This window comes from Hyperolius riggenbachi, chromosome 2 (assembly GCF_040937935.1).
Source record: "Hyperolius riggenbachi isolate aHypRig1 chromosome 2, aHypRig1.pri, whole genome shotgun sequence".
Classification (NCBI taxonomy): domain Eukaryota; kingdom Metazoa; phylum Chordata; class Amphibia; order Anura; family Hyperoliidae; genus Hyperolius; species Hyperolius riggenbachi.
Window position 1 is genome coordinate 279276845 of NC_090647.1, and position 12577 is coordinate 279289421.

Genomic DNA, 12577 nt, shown 5'->3' on the forward strand with positions numbered 1-12577 from the left:
GATGTAGACACACTGCAAATTTATTGCAGGATTTGCATCAGCTGTAACTAAGAAATGCTTTTCTTTAAAAAGATTATTATGCTGTTGTGAGTATTTCAGAGCAGAGAGGAAGTTCCCAGTGCTATTTAAATCGGCCAGTTCTAGAAATGTCCGGCCAATTCTAGAATTGGCCTATTTCTGGTTTTGGCCGTAACAGATATATATATATATATATATATATATATATATTTTTTTTTTTTTTTTTTCAGAAAAGGTAGAGCAACATAACATTTTCATAAGATAATCATCACTATGGTCCAATATATGATACACCATGAACAAGCAACCATGTCATACATAAACTAACATGAATATGAGAAATCTTATGGACATTTAGCAAGGTCATTCAAGCATATGATTAATTATCAAAACCTCATATAACATAGGGCTATATGATGCAGGTACAGCCCAGCAGAGAACAAATCTGAGTGGGGGGTTGATATATATGATCAGAGGAGAGGCCAGGGGTAGTGGGGAGACTATCGTCAGACTTTGAGTCTCCACCCTATCACCTGGTAAAAGCTGGTCAATGCCCACGGGGTTTTCGTGAAAAAAGGAAAGTGTGTAAGGAGCCCAAATAAATAAGAGATACTTGTCTACTAAAACTTTATAAGTGTGATTGGACCAGGTTAAAAGATTAGGTATATATGTAAAACAACAACCTAACCTATAAGCGACAAAATCTAGGAGAGTAGAACTCTCAGTGTGGCCGTGGTTAAAGTGTAACTTTCGAGCATAAAATTGCCGCACAATGGAAGTTGCAGGGCATGCTGGGTTGTCTTTTTTTGCTTCTTCATTTCCCCTCAGACTTAACTAATTTACAGAAGCAAAAAGGGACAACCCAGCATGCCCTGCAACTTCCTTTGTGCGGCAACGTACCAAATAAGAGTCAGGTAAATTGGGGAATGATCATTTATAAACAAGAAAAGTAATAGCGATTTTAACTTTTAGATTGCCTGATTAGCATCCTTATTACTTGTTTACCAGATAAAAATAAATAATTGATTTTTGATCTTATGCCCGACAGTTACACTTTAAGAAAGAAAAGGAAAGAGCAGGAAAGGAGGAAATTAAGATAAGAGAGAAAGATTCACCTGAGATTCACCTGAGAGTTCAGTGAAGAAAGTAATGGAGACCATGGCAGGAATCATTTTACTAAATTTGGAATGGCGTACTTTGGCGTGAGTCCATTCGAGGAGGAGGCCAGTTTCAGATAAGTTATTATAATGGGGGGCAGGGGGGGCAGCAGATGACAATAATTTTCGTGGGGACCATCTCTTTTCGAAAAGTTTCCTTTTGTCTTTCAAGATGGCTTTCATTTTATCCTAAAACATATATTGCCCCAATTTGTGTTTAACCGACTCACAGCTCAGAGAAGGAGAACCCCAGGCACAGGCCATTGTTTGGTAGCTGTGAATATGTGTGAAGTTAATAGAAATTGTGAGTTGTAGAGGTTTTATATTGAGGAGAGCAATCTCAGGGGACTTAGGGTTCTGGGAATCCGTTACCATGTAGATCTGATACACTGTATGCCAAAGTTTTCTAGCTTTGGGATATTCCCACCAAATGTGAAGAGCCGCACCCTTACGCCCACAGCCTCTGAAGCATTTATGCAAGAGCTGTGGGTTAAATTTGGCTAGCCTAGCTGGGGTAAGATGCCACCGGAATAGGATATTATAATTTATTTCATCTACATTGGAACATAAAGAGCTTTTAGGGATATGAGCCCAAGTATTCTGGAGGTCCTCCAGATCTAGTTCAGAGTGTATGTCTTTTTCACAGCGGTGGATATAATCAGGTTTGGAAGATGTCTTGGAAGAGATTAGGCTGTTATAAATAATAGTGATTGTACCTGGGCCCAAGGGATCTCTATGGCATTTGTTTTCAAAGCTAGTTTTAGTGAGGCAGGAATCAGTACGTCGGGCTAAGTTCTGAATAAAGTTTTTTATTTGAATATATATGAAGATTTCAGTGAAGGGGAGCAAGATAGATACTCCTATCAATAATCTGCAACTTACTTATATATCTCTGCTTTTATCAATAAATGGTACAAGTAAAAAAAAAAAAACTTATTCTTTTGAATTTCAGGCATGACAGCACCCAATTTTACACACTCAGACTAAGATTAATAGAGTTTAGAGTTCCTGATTGCTAATGTAAGTGGTGTTACTTAAGCAGGATACCACCTGGTTTCCTTCTCCCACACAGAATGGATTGTTTAATATACATTCTAATCTATAGATTTTGCACTGTTAATGCTATGCAAGAAACATGACATCTGTGCCAGAGTTAGAAATTCTACTCAATGTTCCTTTAAAGTGAGTTTCATATAATATACTCACTGAATTAACTAGAGATATTCTGGTTGAATTACAGTCTACTTTTGCATCGCTCTATGTAATGTCCCTCTCTAGGGCTATGGAGAGCAGTGCTAAGGGTTCGGACGCATGAGACCTGAATTTTTTACAACCCCATATTCACTTGCATTCCAAAACAAAGCTGAGATTTCATTTAAAAAACAGCCTGCCAAGTAAGATGAGTGACAGAAATGCAGGGGATAAAGTCCAAGTTAAGGAGCAGAATTTTCATATCTATGACATCTTTCCTACAGTTGTGTTTTGTTTAACCCTTTTCGTGGCTATCCATTAGTACAGTGGTGCCCAACCTTTTTTCACTTCATATTAAGATAAATCTCGCGGGCCAGAACACATACATAGGAAATGTAAATATCAATCTTTAACATTTTTCTAGTTAACATGGTGTTGGAAAAGGAAAGAAAATGACAAACCAAGAATTGTTGTACTCACCATTTGATGCCCATTTTCTTAATGTGAAGTTTGCAGCTGTTTTTCAGAAACCAATTTCTGAATATTTGGCTCCAAATTTGTAACATTTATTCTTAACTAGTGACCTTAGCCCATTTAAAAACATGCTAGGTCTGTCACTGCTCATATCAGTGTGTGCACATGCCCGCCGCGCACACATACGCCCACCCCTCCTGGCCCCGTCCTCCCCTCCAAGCCATGTGTCATTCCCCACCTCTCCTCAGTGTCTCTGCATCCCTCCCTGCACATGCGCACAACAAAAAAACACACACACAGGGACATGGGACGCAAAGACACGTTAATTATTAGGTAGGATACAGAATGAAGGGGCTATTGTTGTGACCAGCAGCTTTCTGGGTGGTCCCCCTGCCCAGCACATGTGCTGTGTGAGTTTGCGGGTAGTTGCGGCCTACTGTTCAGCTAGAAGCCGGGACCTCTATTACTTGCCCCAGCTGAGCCGCGGGTGAAGGCTAGCGCGGGGGAACACTTTATGGGGCGAATAATTTTTTTAAAGGCTGGCTGGGCAGTGGGTGATGGCTCGCAACCCCTGAGATCGGAAGACTACAGAAGTGGCAAAGCGTTCAAAAGGAAGAGGAGAGCTGAAGCATGAAGAACCTGTCCTAACGGTTACCGGTGCCATCTCCAGCCCCACAGCAGATTCTTCTCTTGTCCCTACCATTGCCTATTGGTTGCTGCAGGAACCTCCTGTCAGGATCTCTCCTGTAGCATGTTCTGTCGCTTACAGTGGAGCTGCGACTGGACAGTTCTGACTTGTCTGCTTGCATTTGGTTGCGCATTCGCAGTGAGTCTTATTGTCATTTGCAATCACTCTGCAGTTCAGAGCAGTTCAGGATGCTGTCAGGATTCCTCCTATGGTTTGCTGCAGTTAAACTGCAGCCAGATAGCCCTGGATTTCCTGCATGCATGTTGTTGCATAGTACTGCATGCATTTGTTATGTTAGTCTTTCAGCTAGCAAATGGTAATCAAGCCAGTTCAGGATTGAATGATTACCATTCAGCTGTGTGGGAATTTGCATACCTGCATCCACTGGCTGATGCCAGCATAAAAGTCTGCCTCCCATTTCAGACCCCACCCGACATAGCGTTCAGCTCTCTGAGTTGTCATTTTGGTCTATGCTGTGAAAGTTGTTATTGTAAAAATGTATAATGCCTTGCTCTGTATTTTCATGTCTGCTGGACGTTTGCTGACCTGCGGGGGTCAGTGAAGTCCTTCTGATCCTGATAGTTTGGATTCTGCCAGCACCACATTGGTGACTGGTAGTATTCCTTCTAGCCTTGTTCTTGAGGTTGAACTATAGCAGCGGTTGCCATTAGTTTCGCTCCTACCTGTTAGTCTTGTCTATCTCAGTGTGAACGTTGCCGTCGCTGAAACAGCGACTAGATTGGCTGAGCATTCCGTCTGTCTGTCTGTTTTGTTAAATGTCATTACTTGTGCTTTAGCTAGTGAGTTATTTGAGAGATACATTTCATATATTGCGCATCAGCACGATATATATGTACTCTAGTCAGTCAGTATTGTATTATTTGTAATATTGTATATTGTATTGTGTACCGACCTTTGCCTGCCTCTCGACTATGAATCTGCCTAATCCTTCCAATACGACTGACATCTAAATTAACGTGTATGACCCAAGCCTGTTACCGACTACTTCTGTTGTGTATTGTATCACTTAGCATCTAGCCTGATAGGCGGCCCAGAGCTGCAGTTGCTCTGGGCAATCTTGCTCCCTTGTTCTTTACTCTTGTGTCCATCTGTGGAGCCTCTTCCATTACCCAGATACATAGTCTGGAGCACACACGCTGAGTATGTGTATGAGAATCAGACACAGAGTATGCCTCCCCAACATTACACCTCCCTCCAATAGGAATCAGCCTTATTCTTATTGGAGGGAAGTTCCTGCAGCAACCAATGGGCGAGTGTCTCTAACTATCACAGCGCTACTGCAGAGAACGTGAGTAAGCTGTTTACATATGATGCAATACCCTGATCCTCAGCATCCTTGTGATGGCACACTTCTGTGGGCCACAAAAGACAGCTTCGCGGCCTGCAAGTGGCCCACCGGCCGTAGGTTGGGCACAGCTGCATTAGTAAATTAACTTCCTGAAATGTCTGGCTCTTTAGCCACTAACGCTAACTAAATTCATCACACTCATAGTATTCTAACTAACCTGATCACCTCGACCACAGAATTTAACCATATACTTCGCTCAAAGTTTGCTTCTTCTGGTGTTCACCTGAGACAGTAGTGATGAATGCAGCTAAATCATCGTAAATGTACAGTAAAAAAAAATAATCGAAGATGTACAGTGAAAAAAACCATCCTATGAAGAATGTCTGCAAAATCCTTAACATACAAATAAGAAAACAAATATCTATGTATTTGCAACAGCATCCATTCAGTTTAAAAAATTATAATTTGAGTTTTGTGTTTACTAAGATTTAACTGAAGCAAGAGGATTGTGGAGAAAACTGGAGAACATACATAAAGCAAACCTGGCATGTTTTTTTTTACAACTTGCAGACAGCTTTTTAGGCTGTTTTGGCATTGGAGAACATTGAGCTTTCACTTAAGTTTAATTTTTGCCAAGAGAACCGATTTAGCCTAATCATCATACCTCACCCATCCATTTTCTGAGGATGATAACCGGATTTGCCAGGAGTTCTCCTTGGAGATATGCACCTCCCATTTTTTGTTTAGCTGCGTAGCATTTCAGAGCTTCCTCCCTTTCTTGAGCTATCAGTTCTGTCAAGAAATCCTGTGAAAATAAATCATATATATTTGTATCATTTCATTCACACTCATTCTTGCGTAAAAATGACTTTACACTACAAATCAAAAAGAGACTTCAAATCAATTGTATAAAATGGGTGTCCTATAAATCTACCAGTAAAGTGCTGGTGATATTGCTTATATTAACTAATGTGGATGATCTGGCATTTGTACAATATTTATTATAAAATAAAGCAGCTTGCTTTAAGTGAAAACATACTTATTCTCGTAGTGAACAGCAATTTATGCCTCAATGAGATTTTAGGCTTTACTGCTAGAAACAAACTGATTTATCATATTGATTTTTTGCCCTTTTGCTATTTTGAAGAGAAAAGTTATTTAAAAAAGAAGATTTTAAAGCGGACCTGAACACAGAAACTCCTCTCTGCTCTAAAAGATATGCAACAGCATAATAACCTTTCAATAAAAATATTTCTTTGTTACAGCTGATACAAATCCTGAGATAAATCTGCACTGTGTTTACTTCCTTCTGTCTCTAAATACATACAGGGTGCATTTCTATATGTTTACCTTCTGTCCTGTGCAAGAATTTAGGTCCACTTTAAATTGAGCATTTATTTTTTACATAGCAAGGATACTATACAGTATAAAGGTTTTGCATTTTTTCACATACCCTTTTTAAAAGAGGGTTTAACTAATGTACTTTATAATATTTGAAACTCCTTTTACGCTCTCTGTTTTGTGGTTTGTGGTTTGTTGTTTGTGTTTTGTGGTTTGTGGTTTGTGTTATGTTGTAGAATATCAGCTATCATTTTGTATTGATCAGCTGCAGCACACTGGTGCTATCTTGTATACATTTTAACATCAATGTTACATTTTTAGTTTCAATATTTTTTTTATTTTGGAAGGAAAACAATACACAACAAATGACAGTTAGGCACTGTCATTGACACTTGTCAAAGCTACACACATTGGGATTGATTCACTAAACTGTGATAACTGATATCAGGGAGGAAGACCTTTGGGTAGACTACTTGATGCAATGTTTAAGTTTTGTGCTGTCACATAATGTCTTTTTATTTAACGACAGATGGTAACATCAGAGATCCGGAGTAGCCACGGGAACGCCGGTAGCTCCGACGTTTTCTAAACTCTTCCTTTGGTTTTGGGAGAAAAAGTACATCTTTGGGACCACAAACCCCTTTAGGGAGAAGATCGGCCATTGGAATCGATATGTGGATGATGTGGTCCTGACATGGAGGGGCACGGTACGTGATTTTGAGGATTTCCTCACTTGCATTAACTGCAACGATCTCAACATGCAGTTCACGGAGGTGGTAGCCGACCCCACACTGCATTTTCTAGATTTAGAGCTGTATGTTGAGAGCGGTTGCATACGTAGTAGGGGACATCGTAAGGACACTGCCACCAATTCCGTGCTCCTCCAGTCCAGTTTCCACCCTCCACACATGATCCAATCTATTCCCTACGGACAGTTTGTTCGGCTGGAAAGGAATAACTTTAAGAGGGATGATTTCATCCACCAAAGTAGATAATTGGCCATCAGACTGTCCATTAGGGGGTATAATATGAATGACCTAAATCAGGCATTTCGTAGGGCAGATGCCCGAGATCGAGAGGAGCTGTTGATAAACAGGAAAAAGGCTATAAAAAGCCCAAGACCTACTGAACAACCTTTTACTTGTGTATTTGATTACTCACCGATGTCGGACAGAATTAAGGCAATAGTTTAGAAACATTGGTGTGAGTTCCAAATGAATGCAGGCCTATCTGGTGTGGCTGGTCATAAACCACTTGTTTCTTTTAGGAGGGCACGGACAATTAGGGATGTAGTCACCAATAGTGAGTTCAGAACGGTGCATGAGCAGAACTGGTTGCAAAAATACACCCTGGTTGGTAATTTTAGATGCGGAAATTGCAACCATTGTGCGCAATTTAAAACAGGTAAGAGCGCATATCTTGGCACCAAACTTATTAAGTTTGACCAATTCTTGCATTGCCGATCTAAAAATACGGTGTATGCGATAGTCTGCTCATGCAACCGTTTCTATATAGGTCAGACTACCCGCATGATTCGTACCAGATTTCAGGAACACGTCAATTCTATTGTGACAGGCGTAGGTGCTGGTAGATTTATCAAACACATGCGGGAATGTCATAGTGGGAATGCTACCTCACTGCCGTTTATGGGTTTAAAGCAAGTCCCCATTTCTCATAGGGGAGGTAATCATGGGCAGGCTTTGCTCCAAAATGAGGCCAGACTAATTTCCGAAACTGGAGCATGTGGCCCCGTAGGGCTTAACGAAAGGAATGATTGTTTTCTTTCCAAGTACTAACATTATTGCTCTACAGGCACCTGAGGAAGTTAGTTTAGTGCTTGTGAAATGCATTGTGTTGGTAAATAAAATAAAATTCCTCCTAGTGTGCTGTCGTGGTTCTGTACTTACAGATGGTAAGTTTCAAACATCTACCCTGATATTACTTTTTCCCCTATTTTATTTTTTGGGGGCACCTTTTATCTAGTATCTAGTCAGAGATAAAAACACCATTTCATTACTATTGTTGATGACCAGCTAAGCTTATATTGTGTATTCTTGAGTTTGGTGTTTGTATACCTTTTTTTATGCATTTTTTTTCTTTTAATGCAATAAACATCTTGTGGAAAAACAAACAAACACCATTTCATTCTGACAAATGGACAGTCATATATTCAAGAGTACAGATACAAAATATCTTCTCAAACCCCCAGTTGAACAGTTGACCGCAACTGGCAACTCAAATTAAGTCAGTAGTTATGCATTACTTTAAGTGTCACAGACCAGACAAGGGAAGTTGACCATCCATGACAGTATGAATAGATAAGAAAACAATAAACTCAACACTTACATTTTCATGCACCAGGGAGTCAAACCAGAAAAGCCCTAATCCACCATAGTTAAAAATTTACACATGTATGTTTTTCTATGCAGAATTGTGGATTCCTCCTGAAAACACAGCACCCCCATAGAAAATCTATAGCAGAAGAAGAGGAAGGCCCGCACGTTGTCCTAAACGAAGTCCTTTATTATGGACGTATCCAAAGAATCAGCACACACAATCACACATCTCCAGCTAGAGATGTGTGATTGTGTGTGCTGATTCTTTGGATACGTCTTCTTCTGCTATAGTTTCAAGGATCTGGCCATCCTGGTTCCAGCACTGTCCGGTTCTGAGTGAGCGGTGTTTTCGAGTGTCTTCCCCATAGAAAATCATTACATGCATTTTTGCTTGAGATTTCATATTGTGGCAAAACGCTGCCAAACTGCACAAATGTGATCTCCCTCCCTTAATGAAATTGAACACACCGGGTGACTGTATGATATATGCCCAATAGTTGTCAGGCAGTAACAACTGACTCCTCAAAGACGATCTATTTCTGATTCTGAACATAGCGTGGCACTTGATTTGGCCTGAGGAAGTGGGCGGAGACCCACAAAACACATTGCTACTGCTATTATAGATTCATTTATATATGAATTTGTCTACATTCAGGTAAACCACCTCAAACCTTATTTATTTTATAGATTTTAATTAATTTATTATCGTTTGGGTGCCTTTTCATCCTGTTTGTGCATTTAATACCCCCCGACTCAAGGTAGAAGATACCCTTGGACCCCATCTACGGGTCTGTCCCTGTTTTCCTTGAAAGGTGCAACCATTTCCAGGACCCCGAAGTGGAGTCGGGTTCATTGACCTCCACCTCCCTGCAGTGGTTGGATGCCCCATTGCAACCTTCCTTTGTGAGTACCATCTGTATACGATTTCTTATTTCATCTATTGAGTGTGACGTACCGCACCATTTGGGCTCCCTTTCTCTCTGTGTTTTTTTTTTAAAGGGTGGGTGACAGCTCACTCACTTTTTTATATACCCTCTCTATTAACTGCCTTCTTTAAATACTCAATCCAAACATTTGTTGCTTTTGCTATAGCTGTCAGAGCCACTGTTGGTCTTGCAGAGTCTCCCGCTGACAGATGCATTTTCTTCAGATTTAGGTCTATTTGCCTATCCACCATGTCTTTAAATGATACTGGCAAGTCCATAGGTCAGTTAGCACACCAGGCTTCTCAATAGCAAGAAAAAGTATGTTTTATTTCTAAAGCATGTGTCAAAATAACATAGGTTGACAATTGTTTCAGGGCTGCACAGGGTCCCTTTCTCAGAAAAGAATCTTCTAACGAAAGTGTAACATTCTTGACAACCTTTATTAGTGAAGCTTTCACAGAAGGACAAACGTCATCTGAATCATCTGATTTATCTAATGCAGTTCTCAACCTTTTTGGAGTTGGGACACATCACTCCAAACATTCAGATCTCCGTGACACACAGACTAGCGGCTGCTGGTGAGTGGCTGTTACTACTGCTAGCATTATGTGGCTGCTGGTGAGTGACTGATACTGCTGCTGGCATTATGTGGCTGCTGGTGAGTGACTGATACTGCTGCTGGCATTATGTGGCTGCTGGTGAGTGACTAATACTGCTGCTGGCATTATATGGCTGTTGGTGAGTGGCTGTTATTGCTGCTGGCATAGTGGTGGCTGCTGGTGAGTGGCTGTTACTGCTGCTGCTATAGTGGCAGCTGCTGGCAAAGTGACAGCTGCTGGTCAGTGGCTGCTGCTGGCACAGGGGTTGCTGCTGGTCAGTGGCTGCTGCTGGCACAAACCCCTGTGCCAGCAGCAGCCACTGACCAGCAGCAACCCCTGTGCCAGCAGCAGCCACTGACCAGCAGCCGTCACTTTGCCAGCAGCTGCTTGTCAGTGGCTGCTGCTATTATAGTGGTGACTGCTGGTTAGTGGTTGCTGCTGGCACAGGGGCTGCTTCTGGCACAGCCAGGGGTTGCTGCTGGAACAGGGGCTGCTGTTTAAAGATGTGCAGAGAGGTGCACAAAAATGCCTCACTCACCATTATTCTATCCCTCCGCTCCTCCTCCTCCTCGACCAGGACTACAAGAAAATGGCCGTCGATGTCCACGAATGTGGACTCCGGTGGCCATTTTCTTGTAGTCCTGTTGTAACTACAATGGGACAGAGCGGAGGGGGAGACAGAGATCGGGGCAACAGAGCAGCGTGGATGAGAGACAGAGCGGGGACATGGCGACAGAAACCCAAGGCTGCCGCGACACATACATGTGTCGTGGCACATGGGTTGGGAACCACTGGTCTAACAGATACATTGTATGCAATCTGTTCCTCCCTGAAGGCTTCTTAACCGTTTTAGACCACACAAACAGAATTCTTTCATTTCTTCAAGGAAGGGAAAGGAGATCTGCTTCCTACCAACTCTTTTATAATATATTTTCTTTTTAGATTTTGAGGATTCTTGTTCATCTTTCCAACCAAGAGTTTCCCTTACTTGGACTACAAATGGAGGCAGCGGTGCAAAATCAAATTCAGTGTCAGGCCTCAGACACACTATAAGCGCTTTTCTGAGCGCCTTGTAGCCATCAGCGCATTCTGAGAGCTTTTTTAAAAAATGTTCCCATTGACTTACATTAAAATCGCAGTAAAATCACAGTAAAATTGTGATTGCAATAAAATTGCACGATTTTACCGTGATTTAACACGATTTTAATGTAAGTCTATGGGAGCATTTTTTAATCAGCTTTCAGGAAGCGCTGTTGGCTAAAAAGCGCTCAGAGAAGCGCATATAGTGTGTCTAAGCCCTCAAGATCTTTATCAGATTCTCTTTGTTCAGCTGAAGGATTAGCAGAGGCAGGCTACAAAATTACTTTAGTCATTGTATCTTTGACCACTTGCTTAACCTCCCCAGCGTTCAATTTCCCCAGAATTTCTGTGCAAACAGTGATAAAATTTATTTTTAAAACTTTTTTTTTCCTGTAACTTGCCAAAATGTGTCAAGCAAGGGTCTAGTATACAGTGCAGGAGAGTATTGATGTGTATGCATGTTTAAACTGTTCACAGCATGTTTTTTTGAATGGACATTTCTGTCCATACCGCTAGGGAGGTTAATAATCACTGAAAGTTCTTGATTTTCATTAGTAACATCAATCAGACATGTCTCGCAGGCCATCTTCCTTTAGAATTCTGGGTCTATTAAGAACCAAACATTGGTTCTCCTTTGGCCTTCTTGATAAATTAAAAGAGGCACTTTTATAATGCACTTGACTAGGTGAACATGACTTTCTCCTAGATCTGTGGCATGAGATCTGGATGATGTTGATTCCTCCCTATGCTGTCTAGAAGGCCCTTCCCTACTTGACGCTCGCGTTCCAGAGGACAGCGTCTGTGAGTCGCCTCAACTTTTTTTATGGGGCTACAAAAAAAAGTAAAGCAATTTTCGTATTAACTTGGATCTTCCAAATCCTGCCTCTTTTTTACATCACTTACCCTCTCCTTGCCTCTTAGCATGATGGTGCTCTCTTTTAGATGAACACCCTATATGTAATGGCAGGTAAAAAATTTACCAAAATGAGTGGAATCAGAGTTTAATAGATGTGATAAGCACATTGATTGCTTACATTTTACTTAAAATGCTTGTGCATAATGACATTAGATACACATGCCATGTCAGTTAATACACATTAACTGTATGATTCGGCAGAGTTAACTAGCAGCATATCTTAGTGGGCTTTAAATCGAATCTCAGTCACATTTTTGATGCAGAATGTGGGACCAACCAGCCTGCTGACTTGCCACAATGAAAAGACCAGCGAAAGTGAGAGGGGATGCTCTTAAATACATCCCTTACCTCCGCCCACCTTTGCACCAGAAAATAACAAATTTGCCGACTGAAATCACTCCCAAAATGCCCACCGCCAGTACACGCAACTGTGCACAAACTGCAGAAGATACCCGGAAAGCCAGCCACAACTGCCACCTATGCACAGCTAATTATAGCTGATGGCTGCCCTGAAAGCACCAGATGGGCTCCCCATCCACATA

The 12577-nt window shown here is 41.3% G+C and overlaps 1 protein-coding gene across 2 annotated transcripts in view; it reads right to left on the reverse strand.

Moving 5' to 3' along the window:
* Nucleotides 1-12577, reverse strand: part of LOC137546374 (uncharacterized) — a 485946-nt gene that overhangs the window by 281465 nt on the left and 191904 nt on the right. For both annotated transcript variants that reach the window (XM_068268752.1, XM_068268753.1), the window contains exon 11: nt 5502-5642. In XM_068268752.1, coding sequence (XP_068124853.1) covers nt 5502-5642 — 141 coding nt within the window. The remainder of the gene's footprint in view (nt 1-5501; nt 5643-12577) is intronic.